Here is a 23617-nt window from a genome sequence, read left to right as displayed (position 1 = left end):
TAGTAACAATTCTCTGGCTTTGCCCTAATGCCCACCCTACTATAAAACGTATTGTTTACCCCATTGTCAACGACTGTTCATTGTGTTTGTTGTCTTCTCACTTTTTTTCTTTCTCATCCTTCGTTGCAAGGTTTTCGTGGATAGGCCTATCAATCAAAATTTCGGGCCTAAACAGGCTTTGCAAAAACGTTTCGGGTTCGGGCCGGGCTTATACTTTCGGGTTCGGGCCGGTTTCGGGCTCAGATTTCAGGCCCGCTTGCAACTCTGGTCGGCAACCTTTTTAGCACTGCGGACCGTTTTTGAAACTAAAATTTTATCGAGGTCCGGTCTTCAAAAAACTATTTATTACCCCCGGGACACATGGGCAAAATGTTTTATAGCATTTAACCTGAAAAAGTATACGGCCCGGTAACGAACTCCTCGCATTTGACGACCACTGTCTTAAATTACGACAATGTTTGTACTGATTTACGACAATGTGTTTTAGTGAAAAAATTGCTATTTATGGATTATAGGCAGAGTTGCCATACCGTCCTTATTTCTAAGATTTGTCCTTATTTTGAAGGGTTATGTCTTAGAAACGTTTATTGTCCTTATTTCTAAGAAATGTCCTTCTTTTTGACTTGCGTCCTTATTTTGTCTTATTTTCAACAATTACAAGGAACAAACTTAGTGAAATGACAGTCAAATCCCTGCTAAGCTTATAAGTAAAAGTAAACCTAGACCTGAGCTGTCATGAGATGCACGAAGTATTCTTTATAAACAAGGAGTTGCTGGAACAGATTGTTTCTGGTCCAAATATTGCATATGATATGTCATGGCTCGTATACATGCAAATATTTGTTCAAAAACGTTTGTTTCGTTTCGTATGAAAAGTTAATTTTTCGGTTGTCCTTATTTTTGGTTTCATGTCGATGGCAACCCTGATTATAACAAAGTCAACTTAAACTATCTGTGATACTTTGGTTTTTGTTGCACAACCAAAAGGTGATTTTTTAGGTTATTTTACATGCATTTTGAAGTGCATGTGCCTTTGTATGTGGCTGAATTACGATACAATTATAGGATCATCTGGCTTCCCTTTCGTTTTTTTTCCCTTAGTGCTTTATATACCGTGTTCCACAGCTTGATTGAAAACATGTACTGATGATGACAACAGAGATTGTCGAAACGTCTACACGATGTATTCTATATACACCACTACCTTGGCAGTAATGTTTATGATTAAATTATAGGATCGTTTTGGACAAATGATGTTTATTTACATACTTTTGCGTTAAATTTTGAAAAGCAAAGTGGCGTTGTTTGAGAATTGGACTATGGTAGCATTTTATAGGTACATAGTCATCGTATTTCTCTATAGCCCGTTCGCCAACCAGCAGTCCTGTCCGCTATTTCCCGCATTGAATGATCCATGTTAGTCGCAAACCGCAAACAGAATCTTGGGTGTCGTTGGTGTTTTATAGGAGAGAGATTTGATCATCAAACAAATTTCATGGTTTTCGGGATGTTGCGGCAGTCAGACTCACATATATTTGTCGCGTATGGTAGTTGCCTTTTGAGCATACAATGCAGGGGAAAGTCAGATACCCCACCAGCTATAGTGCAAAAACTTTTCGTTGTGGGCAATGAACTGATCGCATAGGGGTTGTAGTGTCACCTTATATTAATCATCAGATTGCGTTAAACTATGGTTTATTGGTTGTACTGTTCTATGTTGAGGTGATATTTGTTTGTTATTGGTTAACTTTCTTGTCTTTTCCGTATACCTGAGTGTTAATATTTTCTGGATGTATTTAGTATGCGAGCAGAAATACTGTCTTAGCGCGTTATAGAATAGAGTCACAGGGTTTGATAATATACATATATAGTTTCCATGGTTCTAAACTGCTTTTTACTCGACAAAAAACTTGTTAGGTTCGGGTTTACCTCTCGTTTCCTATGAATATAGGACAGGTTAAGTCATCTACCAAGATATCTTTAGTAGCGTTTTTGAAATCAGACAAAATTTAGTGTTCTTAAAATTATTACAAATAGTACACAAACGAGATTTCTCAAACGACTGTTTAAACGCAAGTATTTTCTTTCATGACTTATAACAATTAATACCGAGGCGATTGAAATACATGTTACGTTTTCAGGTTTAGGAACAATGCAACATAATAGGAAGAAATGTGTTGAAAAGTAGCTAAAAAAATGTGTCGATAGATCACATAGGGTTAAGGAAAGCCAAGATGCGTAAGTTTGATGATATTTTGACGGAAATTGGAGCCTTTGGAAAATACCAGAAGCAAATCTGCCTGCTGCTGTTGCTTAGCACCGTTCCAAATGGGTTTTGGGCGATGATTTCTATATTTTCCCACGTCTCACCTCCGCACCACTGTCGTTTGCCACAACTGGAGAACTTAGCGCAAAGCAATGTACGTACACGCAAATTTACATGGGCTGAATTTAAAAACACTGGTTTCCAAGCTTTAAACTTGCGGCCTCCAAAGGTAACAAACTGAACAAATTCCGAATTTTATTGTTAATTTATTTCGTTTGGATGTTTTACCACAGGGGTCGGCAACCTTTTTCACCCTGCGGACCGGTTTAGAACCTGAAATTTAATGACGGACCGGCCTTTAAAGAACTACAAATATTCAGAATTTTAAAGCATTCAATCTGAAAAAGTATACGCCCCGGTAACGAACTCCTCGCGGACCGGCACTGGGCCGAGGACCGGGGGTTGCCGACCACTGTTTTACCATATTTGAGTTTATCGTTTATGTATATTGCCTGTGTTTTAAGTTCTCCAGTTTTCCCCTGAGTTGGAACTTTCATAGAAGTGTGATTCGTTACTGGCGATAAATTATGTCTCATAGAAATACGCTGGACTTCAATAATTAGGGTATCCAACTAAAATGTTCTTCGATACATTAAGATTCGGCACTAATTTCTCACGTTTTTAAAGTGCAATATAAACCCAAGCAAAAATCATTTTCTGAAAATAACGTTAAGTATTTGGTTTAAGCCATAAAACTTGCCAAATTGATTTATCCTAAACCGGTTTTAGAATGTGTCCACGTCGTCTGAGCAATACCAGCGATGGCTAAATGTGCTTATCCCTATGGAGAAGAACCAGGACAACGAATACACAAGAAGTACATGCTTTCGGTACATTACATCAGTAAAACCATGCCAAATGTCCAGGCCAACATGTTGAGCATAAGCTTTTTAATAGATACAACGGAACGTTTGAATGGAACGGGACAGACGTTGTATTGCACGGACAAAGGAAACATATAGCGTGTGATCATGGTTGGTCATACGAAATAGAGCAAGGTTCAGAGACTATTACCACAGAGGTAATAATATGTCTTTGTTCGTGCATTGGACGTTGGATTGGCAACAAAAAATACTAACTAGTTGTTTATACTTATGCGGCCTTGGGTGTTGGAATGTACCAGAAAGCCCACAAAACAAACTGTTTAAAATTGTACGCTGATAAGGTTTGTTTGTAAACCCGATTTCTAAAAAATGAAAACAGCAATTGTAGACAAACGTGGTATAGTACGGCCCCAGCTTGTATTGCTAATGCAATATAATTCAAAAAATTGTTTCAGGTTTTTTAATACTATATATTTTTAGTGGGACCTGGTATGCTCGCGGGCCTGGTTCAGACCTTTGTCATTTTCTCTTTACGTGACGGGAGTGCTCGTCGGTTCCTTCGTTAGTGGAATACTTGCTGACAGGTATCGTATGAACAATACCACTGAATGGATTGGGTTGTTATTTGTTTCAACAGTAAAGGCCTGTTAATGCTATGCTCAGTTTCCGTCAACCAAGCCTTAATTTGTTTCTTTCCGCTTTTATTTTAAAAGCACCAGTGAAGAACACCAATAGCCTTGTACTATGTGTGTCAACTCCACCTCTAGTAAGTACTGAAAATAAGTGTACCGCAACAAGCATTCGGTTGCTATTAAGTAGGCCTACCAATGACTGATGACAATACAAACAGGTCTGAATATCTCAGCGGTTCCCAAACTGGGGTCCGCGGTCCTTTAGGGGTCCGTGAGGCAATCTTGGGGGGACCGCGAAGCGGTTGAAGTAATTCTATAATCTGATTTGGCGTCAGTTTGTGCCACTAAATAAGTTTAAATCAAAGTAGAATTGAGAATCAACTGTCTCTATTGCTTAACAATAGCCTTTATTGAATGACAACTATCAAAAATGTAATTGTTCGCGCACAATTGTAGTGCATTTGTCTTGTCTGTGATGTCACAAGCTGTGTTTGGATGACTTTTATGCGCAATTTTGCATAACTAGCTAAAATCCTGAAATCAACTTTCGTTTTTATGAAATACATATTTAGGCTCAAGGACCGCGAGCCCTCAAAATAATGACAAAGGGACCGTTTTGAAAAAAAATGAAAAAGTTTGGGAACCGCTGGAATATCTTAATCATGATAACCTATAGTATATTTAGGTATGGTCGTCGCCCCGTCTTTTTATGGGGAATATTTATTCAGTTTGGTTGCATGGTGCTGACGAGTTTCTCGGTTAACATCGTCATGTACTGCGTCTTTTACCTTGTTACCGGTTTGACTGGTTTCCTTAACTACGTCACTGCATTCGTAATAGGTAAGAAAGGAATGGAAACTACAAACTAATGTTAGCCACATAACAAATACTATCCTCTAGCACTTCTGATTGCTTTTATCCTTGCCCCAACCTGAACTAACCAAACATAAAAGCGATAAACTATTTGCACACTTTTGTTGTACTTAAAAATCCATTGCATTCGTGAAAAATAAGCGTCACAGCTTGTTTATGTATAGGAACTGAGATTAGCGATTCGTCAAAACGGGCGTTTATGGGAGTCATGGAAGTTACTGGATTTACAATAGGTTACATGATCTTGCCAGTATTTGCTTACTTCATCCATGATTGGAGAACTCTGTATCGTGTTATCGGATTTGGTGGCGCCCTCTTTATACCATACTACTGGTAAGTAACAAAAACACAAGGCAGTTGCACTAACTGTTGCAGAGTTGTAAGTCGGGTCGGGCGTTTTGGGCCGGGTTTTGGGCCTGACTTTACACTCTGTGTCAGTATTCTTCGCCAAGTAGCTAGTTGGCGGACCTGACCTAATGTCAAATAACCCTAAAACGCTTTCTTCAAGACCAATTTTCTGTAGTGTTTGTTGTCTTGGTCTTTCCTGAGGCTTTAATGTCTAGGCCTGTCAATCAAACTTTTGGGCTTAAACAGGCTTCTTATAAACGATTTGGGTTCTAGACGGGTTCCGGGCTTGTACTTTCTGGTTCAGGCCGGGTTCGGGCCGAGTCCAGGCTCCAGTTTTACGTCCGCTTACAACTTGGAACTGTTGGGTATGGAGCGGACTTTGTTAAAAATCGGGTTCAGGCTGAGTTTTCGAGCTGGCATAAACTCTGCGCTCAATAGCTTTGGTTTCAAAAAACAAGGGATGGAAATACACTGCGCGGTTTTGTATGCAGGTGGATGCCGGAATCGCCGAGATGGCTGTTGAAAGCAGGAAAAATCAAAAAAGCAGTAAAGATATTTAAAAAAATCGCCAAGTTTAATGGAAAACCACTTGCCGATGATCACAACATTCTTCGAGAAAATAATGAAAAAATCTTGGTTAGCTGTCGTTTTTTTATTACAGAAAGCAGCAAGAGGTTTAAACATCGACAGTGTTTAAGCTGCCTTGTTGTAATAATTTCAGTTGTGTACTTAAAACATTTATCCAAAAACAGAAATATAAGTGTAAGCTCTGTTTACACTAAAACCATGAGAACAAAATTTATTAGTAATAAAGTAAACACCGTTTTTTAAATATTAGACACAAACAATTTGTACGCATAATAGATTTTTGTCACCCTTGTCAAAAGTTTCGAGTTAAAACCACTGCAGTTTATTTTCTACTTTTAATTGGAGAAGTCAGAGGACTGTGAAGACACGATTACTGAGGCCACACATGTAACAAAATACAATTACACCGATCTGCTTCGACACAAAGCAACAAGGCGACGAACTATCATAATGTTTTTGCAATGGTTAGTTCCTAGTAATCAGTACTATATATAGCATAGTATAGATGCTACAAAATTCAGGTTTTAATAGGTGTCTTCATCACAGCATTAAATTTGTTCCAATGCTCGTATTTACTAACTGAACTTGGGTTTCTGTTGCATGTATTCACCTGCCTAAAACCTTGCTGAACACAATTCCAACATCACATTTGTTTGAATAGCACATTTTTGTCCTGTTAGCATGTTAAGATTACCCTTTGATGGACACGAGAAAAAAATCTACCGGAGTGAAGAGCGTGTATGCGAGAAACTGTTTCTTAAAAACATGCACATCGACACCCGTTGGCCATCCACTGGTTATATTCCGCTAATTTGCTTTCACATAAACAGGTTCGTCAGCAGTTTGGTGTACTACGGCATTAGCTTGAACACGCCGAACCTTGGTGGCAACAACTACGTGGTTTGTTTCACCGCTGCTGCCGTTGAACTTCCAGCGACTCTTTTTATTTACTTATCAGCCGAAAAAGTTGGGCGGCGGAGTGTCATGGCAACATTGCTTTTTACCTCTGCAGCGTGTTGTTTGATTTCACCCTTCCTTCGCCAAGGTTGGTGTGTTTTTAACAAAATCTTAAAGGTACCAATCCTAAAGGTAATGTTTGTATCTAACACGGCGGAAAAACGGTATGTTTTAAACCTACCCCGTAAACAAAGCGAAACCTTTTTAGTTTAAGTTGCGCGGACAGTTTGATAACCTGTAGCCTAATGTGCAATTATAACGTAACACATACAGTAAATAGATAAAGTCGTCTGTTTATTAAACATGTCAGTCGATAACCCGAATAAACACCAAGTTGTTTTTTTTGCAAATTTGCAAAAGATAAACAAATAAAAAGTGCACTAAAAGTCATTGTTAATGAACCTGTACCGTTTAAATTTTGTTTCAGCTAGCAACACCGGGAGTATAGTGATAGCAATGTTTGGAAAGTTTACAATTAGTGGTGCATTTGCACTGGTTTACATTTACTGCTGCGAGTTATTTCCGACTATGATGAGAAATATGGGACTTGGTTCGTCGTCAACAATGGCACGTGTGGGAGCAATTATTTCACCATATCTCGTATTTGCAGGTAACAACCAACAGTAGGCCTAAGACCAAAGGATAAAACTGCAATCAAGCTCCAAACAACACGAAAAGCCAAACTGGCATCAAATCTTTTGCTGCTAAATAGTTAACCAAACAACAAACCTAATTATTCGTTTGCGTACTGTCAGCAAAAAAATGATGTTTGCCCGCAGGGGAGCAGATTGACAAAAATCTACCGTTTATTATCATGGGAATATTGGGGATTGCAGCAGCCATTTCGTCATTTGGTCTTCCGGAGACAAAATCCCTTAATCTGCCAGAAACTCTAGAGGACGCACTTGAACAAGAACGGTAGAGTATCAATTCTTTTGCATCTATTTAAACACTTTTAAACTAGAGCAGAATTGCTTTTAGATATATTTTGGAACCTGTACGGCGTTGCCTTGGACATGTGGAGCCAGAGTATGACGATGAAACAAAAAATAAAAAGTAGATTCCTCAGCATAGATTTTCCACCACTGCTTCACTTAATGATAACTTGCAATTATCCTATAGGTTATAACCTATATATAACTTATGTAAAGTCTATGTTTTTGGTTGGTTTGATGAAACCACACTTATCTCAAATTTTTGCTTTCTGATTTCCAGAAAAAACTTGTACACAACTGTTCTTAAAACGGTGAAGACAATTAGTTTATAGTGTGCAACTATTGAAATATGCATTTCAACAATTGCTGTGGTCACAATGTAAACATGAATGTTACAGAGCGTTGTAGCACTTTCGGTATCACCAGCAGTGATTTGCAACATTATACCCTATAATATATGCGGTGCAGTTTTTCATAGTTTTGATCAAAGGTGCTTTGCAGTTTTATCTCTATACGTGTATTTTGCCTTCATAATTTAATAAACCAAACACACAATATAAAGAATGCTTGTAATCTTATGTTATATGGCAAAAAACCTCAAAAAGTTTACTTCAATGGTAGTTTACAAAGCGACTGCCTAGACATGAAGGTCCTGGGAGTAAACCAACGTGTCACACATATAGTGATGTACAGAATCCCTGCCTAACCTTACAGGTGTCCAAGGACACTTTTATGTGAAAAAATGATTGCAGGTCACAAAAGCTTTTACCAACATGTTGGCAATTTTGTTTATTTTCTTATCAAACTGTGAAACAAACAACCGTTATAGGCAAACAGATAAGTATCTGTACTCACAGCACCATCTGTATGTTTGCCATTATTTTCAACCATTGTATCTTTAAACTAGTTCATTCAAACCTAATGCAAATACAAAAAAGAAACCAAGCTTATGGTGCAAGCGGTAATAATTGGTAATTTACAAAAATGATATCTCAACCACTTGATACGTATATTGATAAACACTATAAACAAAGAACGCCAATTAAACACCATAGCTATGCTTAAATGATGGTGCTTTAAATCAAATTGACTACGAACACCTAAAGAAATAAATCAACATTATATCACGGTTAAATATGCAACCTGACAGTTTGTTCAGTACAGTATATTTTTAACGTGACTGAGAATAGTTGTATTAAAAATCGTTGTGAAAACTCGTATGAGACGAAAAGGGAATAACTATTTCACCTGTGCGGCACGGACAAAACATCGGTTCAAGAGTTATTGTCGCAGGAAATCAGGTTGTAACATTTTAAGTACATGTCCAATGACCTACAAAACACAACCCAAGCTTATCAAATACGTTTCCCAAATTCTTTTCGTAAATTACACGGTTAAGGAGCCATCCAGGTGTCTAAGAACTTTGTTTTGGCGGAAACTGTTTCAAAACCGAACTTACCGCAAAATCAAATCAACGAACGTTGCCAAATATATAAGGTGCTCGTTACATGTCTCGCCGACAACATTTATCACGGCCATAACTTTGTCAACTTACCAATAGTTATCACTAACTATCACATACTGCATAGTTTAGCACCTCGTTACATCGTAGGAAATATGCTCGGAGGTTTCGGCATCGTATTTAGCTACATGAGTTGTGGTGAGTAGGGACTGTCGAAAAGGCCGATAAAGAATCACGTCTTGCGGGCAGAGTTAGTGTGAAATATGTACACTTGTTTGTGTTTGCGTGTAAATGCGTTCTGTCCAGCGGCATCTGCTTAGATGTGATTATAAACGGCATTTAGTGTACTTCGCCTGCGGGGTGAAACTGTTACTTGTGATCCAATCTAACCTGTTAGTTTTGGACAAAAACAGGTTGCATAAGGCTAGGTCGGTCGCACTGTTTTCAATTTTAGTGTTGCGAAGGTCTGAATATGTTTGTAATTTTGACCATATGCATTGGACTGGTTGTTGCGCAAGAAACGAAACGTGAGTACAACTCAATATTCTAACAAACTGATTTAAATCATAGAAATGTGAATGAATTAAAATTAACCAGTTCTGTTGATATTCGATGAATATTCACATACTAACGCTAAAATACAATCGGAAATCTGTCGCTTTCCGGATAATAAATAACATAAGTTTCGAAACAATTAGCAATGCTGATGCTCTTTGTGATAGTAATGCAGTGACCAATCACATTAAAACAGCACAAAATGTTTTGGGTGTTTCTGCAATTTGTGGAGTGAAAAAAATCGTTTGATTGTACCTACAAATTTTGAGAACCTCTGGGCTAATGCATATCATCCGGACACATTATTATTTTTAGCTGCTGCAGTTGGTTCTTGTGGCGGAACAATCACGGGCAGGAACGGGAGAATAGCAAGTCCCGGTTATCCAGACATACAATACAAAAGCGGCCTAAAGTGCCAGTACGTGATTGAAGTAGATCCCGGTTACGTGATCGCTGTAAGTTGTTTGCTCAAATAAGAACTCCCAATACTGTTTGTGGTTTAAAACTTGTTATTCGCAGTACAGCAGTATGTACATGGACATAGAACCACCATTTGCCGGAAGCTGTTTCGACTGGGTGTCGATTTATCGAGACGGCGACTTGAGCGGTAAAGCGGACAGCTACTGCGGTGACGTTATTATTCCCCAAGACACTTCGACTGGCTCCCGACTAATGTAAAAATCGTATTCCGAATCACACCCCGCAAATTTTACATGTGTTGTTGTGTGCAGAGTGGAGTTTCGATCTGATGCTTCGTTATCAGGGGATGGATTTGTCTTGGCGTGGGCTGCCTTGGATGTTAAGTCAATGCCAGAGATTTTCGACTGCAATTTTGATGGACCACTTGGGCTATGTCCTGGTATAGCGCTCAGCTGAAATAAATTTACTAACAGTAGCAATCATTAACTTGAAAACAAAACCTGTTCAACTGAATTTCGTCACAGAAAAGATTGTCTTTTCGTAGGTTGGACACAAGCTCAAGAGGACATGTTTGATTGGAATATCAAACGGGGAAAAACAATCGACAGTTTCACTGGTCCAGATGAAGATCACTCAACTGGCTCACATCGTAAATACGATCTTCTTTTTTGCCTGATTTCTCAAGTTTTGTAACATAACATACTATTGGCTTGTAACTCTTTTGCTCATAATATTTGGAACCGTGCATTATGTTACCTTACTATGTTTTAGTTGGCAGATACGCGTACATGGAAGCTGAGAAACAGCAACAAAACGACGCAGCAATCTTAGTTTCCCCACCAACAACACTTAACTGTGCGTAAAAAAACATCTAAAAAGTACCATTTTTCAGTTCTCTAATGTTTTACCTTTCTACACATGCAGACGTGTCAAAGTATTGCATGCGTTTTTGGTATCAAAACTACGGTACGAGCAACGCAATCCTGTACGTGGTATTGATTCAAAGCGACGGCAAAGGAAGATACCTCTTCTCGAGTCGACAAGGCCCGCGTAGAGGCTGGAGAGAGGGTCAAGTAACACTGGAGGGCGGTAGAGAGCCAGTGAGGGTAGGGCACATTGACCACTGCGAAAACCCAAAACTTTAGAAGGACATATATATATATATATATATATATTTTAGATTGCTTTTGAAGCAAGACGTGGAGTGACTTCTCACTCCGATGTGGCCCTGGACGATATTACTTTAAGGCCTGGAGCTTGTCCAGGTAGTTGCTACTTACCAACAGAAACTTTAAGTAATGCATACAAGTTTGTCTTGCAAGCCTAAAGGCAGATATTAAGTTAGAGTCTGTCGAAAAAACGTGTTTAAAAATAGCAATTTTTATTTTTGTACTGCAATTTCATTTAGTTTGTCATATTTTAATATTTCATTGGTTAACCATCTTTTTAGTACCTCGAACGACAACGATGCCTCCGACAACTACAACCATATCCACAACAGGTTTATATTTACGTAATTTCGGCAATGCGTAACTTACCCTACAAACATACCATTGTACGGCCGCCTGGTGTGGTTACAGTCTATATTTTTTGTTACATATATGTTTTTAAAAATAACTGCTAATTTTCGTTTAGTTCCCACTACGACACAGCCGGTTCGTCCAACGTGCGAATCTAACAAGGTTTACCAGGATTGTGCGCCACTGTGCGACATTACTTGCGATCAGTACAAAAACGGAGTTACCTGTGGAAACGGGTGCATTTCAAGATGCGCGTGTCCACCACATCTTCCTTTGTGGTTAGAAAACAGGTGAAGTACATGAACAGCCTTGCTATCATTACAACACACTGATTTGAATCGATGTGCTTATAGCAAAAAAGGGATACGAAAGTAAAGAAAAAATAATGGATTATTTACATACTACACACCGTGCACACTGTTTCGACCCATTTGTGATTGGTCGGGTTCGGTTCGTTCGTAACACAGGGGAAGGTGTAGTGTGACCTGTCTGCACCTAATTACTTGTGGATATGAAAAAGCTTTTACAACTTTCATTAAAATCAAGTGGCCTAGTTTGATCCTGTATCGGTAAACCGCTGGTTTGTTTGACGTGTTCGCTTCATAACATCAAAAGTGTATTGTAGTAATTTGGAAAAGTAATGACGTGGTATAGATGTGTAGCCTTTTAATTCTAAGTGCCTAAAAGACCTGCTTTTACTCGGTTATATCTCTAGCAGTCGTGGCATGTACGGGTGTTGTCGGGCTAGGCATAATTTAATGCGGTGTTTCGATTATTCATTTACCCTGAATTATTTTAAAGGTGTTTGCCACTTTTGTTTTGTCCGACCACTGCACCACCTACAACCACTACCACCAGAGAACCAGCAGCACAATGGATCGCCAGACAGTACGCGCAGTTAGTTAGTTCCCGAGGAGCGGAGGAAGCTTTAAGTTTGTACCTTCAACTCGTCGCTCTGTACAACGCGTTGGTTGAGGTACAAACTGTACAACAAGTGCTGATAATTTTGATGTTAGGATCGCAAAAAAACCTTTGCTACCCTTACAAAAACAATTATATTAACCAGTTTTAAAACAACCTTGGCATTTAGAGTATATTCGCAGAAAATAACACACTTTGTTTTCAAAAAGTTATAGAACTAATGTTATTTTTACAGAGTCACCAATCTGGGCAGTAGTTGAGTCTTCCGCCTTTGCACTTGTACATGTTACTTCGTTTTTTTCTGCAATTGTATTGTACAACACCATAAAGGCGTAAACAGATTTAAATGATACGGTACAACATAATTCATTCACAAGTTTTGATTTTATTTTTTGTTGTGTACCTTAATTTCGTAGCCGATTTTCTCGTAAAGTGTCATCACCTCGCCGTGGACTTTTTCCTTTGTTTGTCTTGTGATTACCTCAGTCACTATGTCCGACGGGCATTCAGAGAATTGTATGCACCTGCCATAAAACACGCAACCTTGAAAAAATGCGAAAAACCAAAATAGCAGCAACAACAAGAACGCTAAAAGCAGACCATCCATTGTGTAGTACAGGCGCTCCCGGTGGACAAGCACATCGGTATGCACACTTTCGGACACAAAGTGGCGATGTTGGTCCGTCAGCACAAGTATAGTTGCACCCGTCCACACAAGCTCCCCAATACTGGTTGCCAGGACACCATTCAGCTGTTAAGGAAACACACTGAATAGTTAATTCTGAATACTTTTTGGGGTTAAGGTTATATGCTGGGAAAACTCACAAAAACACCAATCTTCGTCGGAACCCTGCGTGCAGTCAATGATGTCATCACAAACTTGCTCTCGCTTGATGCACTCGTTTGAACGTATACAAGCGAACTCGTCCTTCTCGCAATCTACACAGCATTAGGAACCATAAATGGATGTACAAGATCGTAGTTCATCTAGAGTTTATTCACATAATGTCGTAAGCGGAATATTGCCTCAGTTCGTAATGCGACAGAAAACAGCTGCCAAATTCCACCTTTAAAGACATGCCTCATGGTGGCCCAGAGGTGAAACTTGATAGTAACAAGCATCCACCAAACTTTTACGATATTTTGCACAATAATGGTAGCCTGTCCATCGCGAGTAACGCCGTCTAATCTATATCCAATCTGCTCCGTTGATATTGCAGCACAAAATCAGATTTTGAACTTTTCTTGCAAATACGCTGCTCCAATTGAACTGCGGTAAAAGGTTCTGACGCAATTTGCCAGTTAACGGTTCCAAGTGGACCGGCTCGTTTGCGGCTCGTTACAACCCACCTTGAGTGGTGTGTGTGCTGGGTGACACTCGCAGTTGCGTCAACGCCTGGGTCGTTTCCTCTGCGTCCAGAAGCGATTGGGAGTTCACACACAAACCAACGTTGAACTTGATGTCATCGATTGCCAAATCCGAAAAGAAGCTGTTACCCCTAGTGGCCTCAAAAATTATCTGAAGAAAGATTGACTATTTTCAGATAAATTATGCAAATGTTGGCGCGTTCAGATGTTAAGCATTTTACACATTAATGCAAAAACGAAATTTCGGACTTAAAGCGACCAAAGGTTGGACCACAACCTGAAAGTACATGTTAAAAATACGATCCGATTGTTTGCAAAATGTCCGAAAATCAGAATAACAAAAGAATAATTACGGCAAAAATGACCGAATATGAATCCCAAACCCCGCAGCCTATAAACATCTTGACTCGACAGCTCTGCAAAAAGAGAGGTAAGAGCAGAGCTTTTGTGAAATTGTATGCATGAACTTTGTGTGCAAATAAGTCTATTTTAGCACAATTTGGGAAAGTGGGCAGGTCGAAAGAACTAACCCGTCGTGCCACACCTTTGCCAAATCAATGCAGCAGAAAAACATGCGGAGTGGGAAAAGGCTTTTGATCTCGGCAATGAATTGTGAAGATTTATGGCTCCTTTAATGTGGGTTCGACAGGAGCCAGTGGTTAGAAATTTATTTGACAAATCCTGGCAACGGTGGCTTGAAAGATTGTAAATCGAGAGTTGACCAAATTTGAGGAACTTGGCAAATCAAATGCGTAATACACCCTCTGCTCATAATTTAATTGTTTAGTATTTGGCGACGGACGGACTCTCTGATATTGTATCATATTGTAGTATCAATCAACTACAAAATAAAGCTCAACGATTTTTAAAGATCAGTCAAGGGCTTGGTTAAACGTTTAGTGTTTTGTTAAGTGCTTTCGTATCAAACAGTAAGAGAATGTCGTTTCCAACAACAGTTAAACATCAGTATAGAAAATGTACGTGCACTGCTATTACAGAACAAATCTAAAAACGCCCTTTGTAACTATAAAAACGCCTATTGCCACTTTAAAATAGTTTAGTGGTTTTACTTTAAATCGAACTGTTTCAACTCTAGCTTTGACGTATTTGTACAAACAGCCATAAAACACAGTGAAGTTCAACAGTTACCTGGGCGGTGTAGAAGGTTACGGGAAGTGTTAAGTTGACTGGTTGCCAATCCTCGCTTGTTTCAGGTCCTGATAGCCACAATACTTCATGGTTGTTCTCGTCAAACTTCCGTATCACTGCCAAACTACCGACCCCTTTACCCCTTGCGTGATACCAAAACTGTAGACAGTGGTTCAAATCCCCTACACAAATACTAAAGTATGACAACGGCAACGTAAAGATGTTAGTCAAATCAAAAACAAGAAGTGAATTGACTTAACATTTGACGAAGTAATTTTGTTTAGCAAGCTAGCCTCTATATTCGTATCTAGTAAAGATTTCATAATCAAAGCAGATCAATCACGAGCAATAACTAAATTTGAAAGCGTAAATAAATTTGGAATTTCGCAAATTCATACATATTTGTCGTCTTATATTTAAAGAAAAAAGCAATATGTTTGTTCGAAACAAATGGCAAAACTTTCAAAGCGGTAAATGTTTTAAATTACTTGTAACTGTTTCAAATTAACGGGGTAGTTTAACGTGGCAGCCAATGGCGTACATGACATGCGCTAGGCATATATATTTATACACAGATCGTAGTATGTTTGTTGTCTAACATCGTACGGTGTTGTGGTGTTGACTTTAGAACAACGTGTGAACTATAGCAGTGTTTAATATCATCTGTTCTCTAGGCACCACCAGGTTTGTTCATAGTTTGAAAGCTGTAATATTATAAGACTCTTTTCGAATTTGCTTTTCTACAATTCGAAATCGAACCAAAAAGTATACAAAGAAATTAAAATAGCAATGGGACTTAATCCTTTTTTTGTGATGAAAACACAGTCACGGCAACTAAGTTCTTTCGACAAGTCACAATGCCTTTGCGATTTCGATTATAGAACCAAAATTATCGGCACCGTCGTTAAAACCTTTTGGTACATGCTGGTTACATGGTAAAGCTTCTTAAAGGATAATTAAAGTCGACAATCCACATTCCACCAATGCAAGGAAAATAACAGCGCTTTGATATTACACATGTATGGGCAGTTGACTTACTTGATCTTTTAAATCGATGTTACAATCCTGTGTGTTTAGGGGTGAGTAATAGGTAAAAAGGTTCACCGGGCTGGTCGAGTGCTACTGATGAGGCATAACATGTCACGTATGCAAAACACCAATGAGAAACGCTTTCGATAAAGGGCGTAGTGTAAATCCGACTGCCATGTTGTAGCTACTGAAAGTTTACTTAAGTGCGTAATTTCAAACAACTTTTCTACGAATCCTTATCGATGACGTCGTTTGAGGTTCTCCATTTACCTAATATGACACAGTTCACGAATCAGTGTGTATTTTATGTCTTGTGATTAACAACACACATAAGAAAAGAAATTTATAACCTTAAAAAAAAAAAAAAACCCAAGCTCTAATGTAGTTTAGTATTTGCTTGCTCGGTTCATTATAGCTTAAAGCGTTGTTAAACACAATAAAACCTATATAAACCGGATTAATCACTTCATAAACAATGTTTTGTTATAAATGTAGTGGTTGTATATACCCAGAAACAGGATTAATAGCTCCATCTTGGTAGATACATAAGTGATGAAAAAAATTGGTAACTTACCATCGATGGGTGGTGAGGCAAGCTGAGCAAACTGATCCATGGTAACGCCCGAAGCTTCGATAAAAGCATATCGTCCCTCTGAATAGAATGATCAAAGTCAGTTCAAAAAAACATACATAAATCATTCTAAATAAAACCGCGACGATTTATCAGTTTTTTGATTTCTTTATTAATCTTGCACTCAACATCTACAATTTACGGCGCTGTTTTTTTCCTTACCACCGCTTTCGGTGTTGTGGTCAAAGTATGGCCCAGTGTCCCTAGTAGGGGTCGATCCTCGCGTGAACGACCAATCAAAGTTGTCGTCAGACTGGATTTGAGTCCAACCTAAGGTTTAAAATATGAATAATTCCTTTGCAAACGTAAGAAAAGCCTCGAAACATCAAATACGTGTTTGTTTGCAACTTCATGTTAAATACACTTGTCCATACACTACAGAAAAGAGGATTGATAACACTATGGGCTACCAATCGAACAATTTACAAGTAAAACCCGCTTCAATGTGAAATGATAAGCAACAAACAAACCTGGACAGAGGGCAAAGGCTCCGTCAAAATCACAGTTAAGCTGCGGTGGCATCGCTGCGGGATTAACCACAGTCCACTCGATCACGAATCCGGATGCGCTGACAGTATCGTCGCTAAAGAATTCAACTCTAAAAAAGTAAAATTTGGGAAACATGAAAACAGAAATTGTATTGTCGCGAATGGCATTACAGTAATAAACCTGTAAAATGGATAGACCTGCATCAAATCAGTTTGCTGGCCAAAAAGGTTTTAATATACAAACGTGCAAAGGGATTACAACCCGCAGCAAATGTTTATTGGCACAAATATACTGTATCAGTTTGATCCATAAACAAGGTACGGATAAACTCACAACAAGGTGTTGCCGGGCGTTGCATCGATGAAGATTTCCTCCTGATCGCAATACTGCTCCAGGCCTAACGTAGAATTATCATCGTCAACAAAGTGGATATTGACGGCATCGTAACAATTTGTCCGACCCCGACGCTCTAAATCCATGTACAAGCTTCGATACTGCAAATAATTTCATTTGTTTGGAAAAGATAGCAGCAGCATGTACGAATGACACTCGTTCGAGGGTAGGAGAAGCAACTGCATGTAATGTACTAAAACAAACATTGAGTAATGTACGCAATACACGGTTCTAAATATTCTGAGCAAAAAGATACAAACCAGTGTGTAAAACATCAAAAAAAAATTCTATTGTCAAAGTCAGGTAAAATAAAATCAACAGAAGGCATGTACCTTTCAAATCTTTATGTTTGAAACATGAAGTAGTTTTTATGGTGGAAAAACAAGCTGTGATGTCAGACTTCATGGGCGGGTGATTTTTTTGTTTGATTTTTAGTATTAATCGTATGTTAGTCTTGCATCGCCACTTCCGTATGCACCAAATAAGAAATTTTGGACATTTTGAACAATAAAAAGATCTACGTACGGCAATGTGGGATCCAACTGGAGCTACGATCCTGTACGTGCAAATAACATCATTCGAATAGTTGCTGTGAGGAAAACCGGGACTTGCAATCAATCCACTTGTACCTTCGTGTATTTCTACGTTGCACGAGCCTTCTACATTCGCTGTTGTAAAATATCAAAAATATAAGTTATTTGAATTGTAAGCATCCTTTAGAATTGAGATGCTATACCAATTTTATCACCACCCAAAGAATATCAATATTAGAGGGGTTGAAAAAAACCTAATCAAAAAATAAACCTTAGTACAAAATCATTTAAGCAATTCAATAAACAATAAACTAAAACATACACGTGATGTCAGTACGTGCTTTAAATTTCTCTCTTCATAATGAAAAAGCCCGTAACGGCACGACGAACGACGGGCTGGGCCACAAAAACTTTGTTTATTGAATCGCATATTACATCATGAAACCACATCGCAAATATTGGGCATGACCCAATGAACTTGTATGTAAATCCGTCTGCGCTTCAAAATCGATTAGCAGTACTGACGACTATATATGCACGTTAAAAGTTTTGTTGTCGCTGTTCTTGTAACCCGCAAGTTAAGCAGCTTTATGCACAGATGCAAACTAACAATTAAGTATAGCATTTATTCATTGCACTTACGTTTTTGAACTTGTCCGTACGTATAACAGGCACAAATCAGAAACAACACTTGTTGTAATCTCAAACTCATTCTGTACAGCGACATTAAATATACTGTGTAGTCTACTGCTCGTTTGCATGGTCGTATTAAATATCAACCAACTTTGGTTTGTTGCTTAGCCCCGGGGTTGCCACAAAGACGAGCGTCGCATGATCAAGTTTGCCGCTATTTCCGCGATAGTGTTACATCAAGTGTGTACGTGGTTACTTCGTTTAAGAAATTTATGTAAATGCACTTAAAACTATTTTAATACACAACTTACTAAAACCGTTTTCAGCAAACTTTAAGGCAAAAGTAACTCGATGCTAAAATTAACCATTATATCATGCAATAAGTTTCAGAACGGCTTTTTCCGCAAACTTCCCTTGAGGCAAACGGCTTTCCTAAAAGGTTAAATTGGTTTAAAAGCTTCTTTCGTTTGTCATACTTGGCGCCGTGGAATTCGTTTCAATTTGATTTGAAAAGTCACAAACACTTAGTTTTTTAACTTCAAAACCCAAACGAGCTTGTAATCTTTTTCCATTAGGGGGCTTTTCTTGAAGCGCAAGTCCCGGAAACGGGCCAATTTCGATTTTTGTTTCGCTTTCATTTACATTCGGAATATTGATATGCGTTTTGTCGTGGTTTGAACGTATAGTGTACAAAAAACAAAACTTTCTTACTTTATGACATTTTAATCACTTTCGACAGCGGGAATTTTGTATCAGACAAGCGCACGTGCAGTTGGGAGTCGGTCTAATTTCTTTCTCGGCATTTTATGGTTACCCAAACAAATATTGGAAAAACGTTTCCAACCGCCCAATCAAGCCCGCCTTTTCCTTTCATGGGCGAATAATGCCAACCGGCTGATGTGGTTTAAAGCGAACGTGACACTGAGCTCGGATAAACGGGGCGTCAGGAATAACCCGAAAACTTAGGCCAGAAAAACCCTACTTAAAATGCCCCATTAAATTCAATTTGATCAGCAATACTTCGAACCCGATTTGAATATAAGCAGTCATATAGACAGACGCTGTAGCAAAAGACAATTTTCACTTTAGGCTACCAAACTTCAACAGTTGCCATTGGAAACGATACATGCGGTCGAAGAAGTGTACATTTGCGAGCACGTAGACGTGTGACACTTCAACAAGTTTTAAGAGATGGGTTGAGTTCAGGAGGCCGACAGTGAAACAAAATCCAATTGGCATGTTTCGAAATGAACCGCTGATTGTACCCGCCGCAAAAAGGAGACTGTGGCCAACAGTAAGGAATCGTATATATTTTTGTCACGTTCGCAGGATGGAATAAACGACCGGCGTCGTTTCAAACCAAGGTTGTCTTGTAAAAATCCGGTGTCGGTTCGCAGAGTCCAACGTTGCAAACGATTTGAAACGTGATCGTGACAACTGGCTTAGGTAACTGTTCAGTGCAACGTTAAACAAGTAGAAATGTGTGCATAACGATAACATAAAACAAGCGGTTCCCATAAGCCATAATATACGCCCTTTGCCCCTTTTCCACATCTGCCCAACTGTTTGCATTTTGGTCGATAGACTTAACCACAAGATCCGTTTAGGAATTGCTTCCTTCCGTGTAAATTGACATGCACCACTCAACTTTGGGCTACAAGACAGTGCGCTAAGTCGGACTGCAAGGCAATGTTAGTGAATACGAGGAAATGGACGACATCTGCATACAGTTGGTATGCAATAGACTTTTGGTGTCTACAGAAAAAATAACATATTGGCTTAAGGTAAAAAAATGAATACAGTTCGGTTAAAGTTAAATGAGGTTTACTTTCATTAGGCATCATGAAAACTCAAAACTCACAGCGTACATAATTTTTCTAGGTGTTTTCAAAATGTTCTCTGGCAACAATTCTTTTTTACACAGCAAGTACAGTATTAACGTCTGAACCTAAGAAGGATAGATCAATTTTAGCTTCTAAAGCGATCTGATCAAATCGTTACACTTAATTAAACAAACGATTCGAGTTTTATTAGTCACTGTTAGCGGTACGCTTTCAGAACTCGCAGTGTCCTCATTAACTTATTTTACTGCCGGGTTAAGGTAATTCGACCGTTCGTTGATCCCCGACATGGGACCGCACGTCACTCCTGATTGCGAAACTCTGACGTCACTGGTGATGACGACACGACATATGGCGTACCTGGGAAAGCGACGCGCGCTCCGTCACGTATACCAGTGGACTTGGCTATTGACATAAGTGAATGAGGCGTGTATAAACGCCGACATCTGGATCACGTGCAGGGAAAAAATCGTTAGGGAGATCTTTTTCTGGTCCTACCGGTGCCCAATAAATAGAGCAGCCGAACACAAGGAACCAGAAACTGAAGCAACAAGCAACTTGAACGGAGTAAAACAAAACCACCGTGAATAAAAATGAGCCATAGCCACGCCTTGCATGCCGGTGCAAAACTAATCTCATTGGTGGATACAGTACCCAGAATACAATCGTCGATCTTGGAGAAGGGAAGCACCGTCCTGTCGCAACTGTTTAAATCTCCAGTGAAGAAGTTGGAAAAGAAGAACACAATTCAGTGTCAGCATTCGATTGTCTGTACACCGTGCACAACAAATGATCGGGATGCGATGGTCGATTTCATGACCCGTCAATTCGTGACCCGTGAACCCCTGATGCAATCAGTACATGCAACTCCAAGCAATTCGCGAATGTTCGTCGAGCATTGCATTGATGTAAGTTTAATTTCTTTTAAACCGACTTAACCTTTAGTGATTACTAAAAGTGTTTAAAAACACTCAAATTGCTCATCGAGTCACAAAAAACGCAAACACTCAATAGCCAAAAGTGAAATTGTGAATTAATGACCTTGAACAAGAGCTATAATTGTTATTGTGTGTCACTACGCAGCCTAAAGTAGACCTGTATAATTTGGAGTCGCATGCCACCCCTAGTAAACTTGGCCTCAGGAAGTAATCCGACAATATACAAGCCGTGCATCGCTTTTCATTTCTCCCAATCCATTCATAAAAACACAGATCGCCCTCTGCGTCATAGACACTGTAAGAACACGCTCTGATGATGTCGACACACAATATTGACACCAAAACAACGGCATACACGTTCAAGTTTTTACGCAGAGTTTAAACATTTTTTCTATACAGGAAGCTTTGGTGCAAAACGCGTCATTCATCGCCCGAAATAAAGAAACCGGGAAAGTTTGTGGCGTTCGTCTTAATGCGGTCGGACCTTCAAGTGAAAACGAATTGGAAAACGACTTCGGTTTTTACCTCAATTTGATACCTAAGGTAATTTGTTTATCCCAAACCTTGCTAACTAAACTAAGAGAAACGTAACATGAACTTTAATGAGCACATTTTCGGATATAAATTTTAACTGATACATTTCTGTACAGTTTCTTCATCACATGGAGAAGGACGTTCCCAAACTTCTTGGCACTGACAGTTTCATGCGTCATATCGCAATATGTGTTGAGCCCGGCGCTATCCAATGTGGAGTCGCCACAGATCTGATGAAGGCATCGGTAAAACACGCCCAGGAAAGTGGTCTCAAAAACATGGTTGCCATGTGCAGTTGGAAGCTACCATACAAACTTGCCCACAAAGTCGGATTCCGCAGTGTTTTGAATGTTCCTTATGCTGAATACGCGGAGAGTTTGCGAGGTGAAGGTGAAAAAGCGATGGAACCATTTCTATCGTTGGCAAAAAGTGAAGGTGTTGCACACACTATGGTGCGGGATGTGTAACGCCAAAATAAAACATCTTGCTTATTGCACTTAAATTGCTTGCCGTGAAATTTGAACGTTTTTTTGCTAATTTGTCTTCAAACTTGCGAAGTTTTCTACTTGTTTATCTTAACTTTATTATTTATTTGTTTTTGTGCGATCGTTTTGTATTATCGTTGACTACCTCATATAAAAAGTTGCTTTCATTCGTAGCATGTCCGGGTTACCAGACAAAACGATTTCGCTGTATAGGGTACCAAGTGCGACAACAAATGTCCGACTTTTGTTCGTCTGCTACAGGCCAATGTTTTAGACATTTGCCCGCATCAGACCAGCCCTATCCAGCGTTCCCTAGTTGACCCGACTTGGTGTATGAGTTGTTGTTTTTCCTGTCCCCTCCACATGTGTCCCGTGTCCTAACAAGACCTTAACTCTGGCTGCTCGTTGCGTGACGTAAAGCTTCGAGCAACACCTGGTTATTACCACTTGTTTGCTTCCGGCAGCCGTGCTTGCAAGGTAGCTTTGTTTGTTAGTGGAACTTTATTTCTTTAATTTTTCATTGCTTCAATTGTTGCCACTTTTGTTTAACTTGATTTTACGTTTGCAATACATTTTTCATCTGAATAACTTGATGCATATGTAAACCAACCAGTAAGACCATCACCTGTGCTGATTCTTAAATCTTTTGGCTTACAGCCTTTGTCAGAAGATAAAGCACAAAAGAGATCAGTAGGACAATCAATATTAAAGATTTAAATTCAACTTTCAAAACAGACACTCCAAAGGTACAACAAAGTTCTATACAAATCAACGCCAGTAAAGCAATTAAATCACCAATGACCCTTAAATCGCATTTTTCAAAATGGCCGCGTAAACAATATTATGACTTAAATACATCGCTTTTGTGAAATTGACGTCACCGTCCCTTCAATATTTCCTTCCTCAATTGTATGTTTACCAACTCTGTAATTTCTATGGTCCGTTCGAGTCACTCCAAATCGGATCATACCCGGGGTTTCCCCTTGAGCGCACCCGGCGAAAGCGGAAAGTTTAATTAGGAGCCGGAAATGCCACTTAATCAATCCGTCGAAGGATCAGGTCACAGAAAAGAAATTTGCGCGCACGCAAGCTGACGTAATCAGTATACGGAAGGTGCTCGATTTGGCAGGCACTTTCAAAGAAAACGTCAAAAAGGTTGCTCTATTAGCGGTCACCCGCCGGAAATCAAGTGCAAATTAGTGCGAGGACCTTCGCGCTGTTTACGGCCTAATT

The 23617-nt window shown here is 39.2% G+C and overlaps 5 protein-coding genes across 6 annotated transcripts in view; 4 read left to right on the top strand and 1 right to left on the bottom strand.

The window, feature by feature from the left end:
• Window positions 1-2234: 2234 nt before the first annotated feature.
• On the top strand, window positions 2235-7470 carry LOC145213183 (solute carrier family 22 member 21-like). Its single transcript, XM_080081413.1, has 11 exons — window positions 2235-2420; window positions 3056-3156; window positions 3224-3347; window positions 3631-3734; window positions 4468-4622; window positions 4820-4988; window positions 5495-5639; window positions 5940-6055; window positions 6422-6636; window positions 6976-7158; window positions 7328-7470. Exons 1-11 carry the CDS (start codon window positions 2235-2237, stop codon window positions 7468-7470), a joined length of 1641 nt encoding a protein of 546 aa, XP_079937539.1.
• A 1856-nt stretch (window positions 7471-9326) lies between these two features.
• On the top strand, window positions 9327-13112 carry LOC145214588 (enteropeptidase-like). Its single transcript, XM_080083148.1, has 12 exons — window positions 9327-9472; window positions 9816-9955; window positions 10020-10174; window positions 10232-10359; window positions 10465-10569; window positions 10692-10775; window positions 10845-11026; window positions 11101-11185; window positions 11371-11421; window positions 11556-11730; window positions 12242-12416; window positions 12597-13112. Exons 1-12 carry the CDS (start codon window positions 9418-9420, stop codon window positions 12615-12617), a joined length of 1356 nt encoding a protein of 451 aa, XP_079939274.1. The 5' UTR covers window positions 9327-9417; the 3' UTR covers window positions 12618-13112.
• LOC145214587 (enteropeptidase-like) overlaps window positions 12507-23617 on the bottom strand; it is a 21025-nt gene continuing 9914 nt past the window's right edge. Inside the window, exons 2-12 of one of the 2 annotated variants that reach the window (XM_080083147.1) lie at window positions 17946-18088; window positions 17361-17521; window positions 17009-17136; window positions 16701-16808; window positions 16482-16559; window positions 14879-15060; window positions 13712-13880; window positions 13187-13300; window positions 12962-13112; window positions 12765-12885; window positions 12507-12662 (exon numbers count right to left, since the gene is read on the bottom strand). In XM_080083147.1, the coding sequence (XP_079939273.1) occupies window positions 12648-12662; window positions 12765-12885; window positions 12962-13112; window positions 13187-13300; window positions 13712-13880; window positions 14879-15060; window positions 16482-16559; window positions 16701-16808; window positions 17009-17136; window positions 17361-17521; window positions 17946-18088 (1370 nt within the window). In that variant the 3' untranslated portion in view covers window positions 12507-12647. Of the gene's footprint in view, window positions 12886-12961; window positions 13113-13186; window positions 13301-13711; window positions 13881-14878; window positions 15061-16481; window positions 16560-16700; window positions 16809-17008; window positions 17137-17360; window positions 17522-17945; window positions 18089-23617 lie in introns of both variants that reach the window. The other variant, XM_080083146.1, reaches the window with a different exon arrangement.
• The window catches only part of LOC145214586 (ATP-dependent RNA helicase DDX42-like), a 20463-nt gene continuing 14646 nt past the window's right edge, over window positions 17801-23617 (top strand). The window contains exon 1 of the mRNA XM_080083145.1: window positions 17801-17805. The gene's annotated coding sequence lies outside the window, so the exon portion shown is untranslated. The remainder of the gene's footprint in view (window positions 17806-23617) is intronic.
• On the top strand, window positions 20970-22972 carry LOC145214592 (uncharacterized). Its single transcript, XM_080083153.1, has 3 exons — window positions 20970-21335; window positions 21765-21908; window positions 22016-22972. Exons 1-3 carry the CDS (start codon window positions 21021-21023, stop codon window positions 22364-22366), a joined length of 810 nt encoding a protein of 269 aa, XP_079939279.1. The 5' UTR covers window positions 20970-21020; the 3' UTR covers window positions 22367-22972.

The sequence above is a fragment of the Phallusia mammillata genome, chromosome 2, assembly GCF_965637545.1.
Source record: "Phallusia mammillata chromosome 2, kaPhaMamm4.hap1.1, whole genome shotgun sequence".
Classification (NCBI taxonomy): Eukaryota; Metazoa; Chordata; class Ascidiacea; order Phlebobranchia; family Ascidiidae; genus Phallusia; species Phallusia mammillata.
Note: the sequence above shows the minus strand (reverse complement) of the source record. Positions and strands in the feature narration are given on the sequence as shown.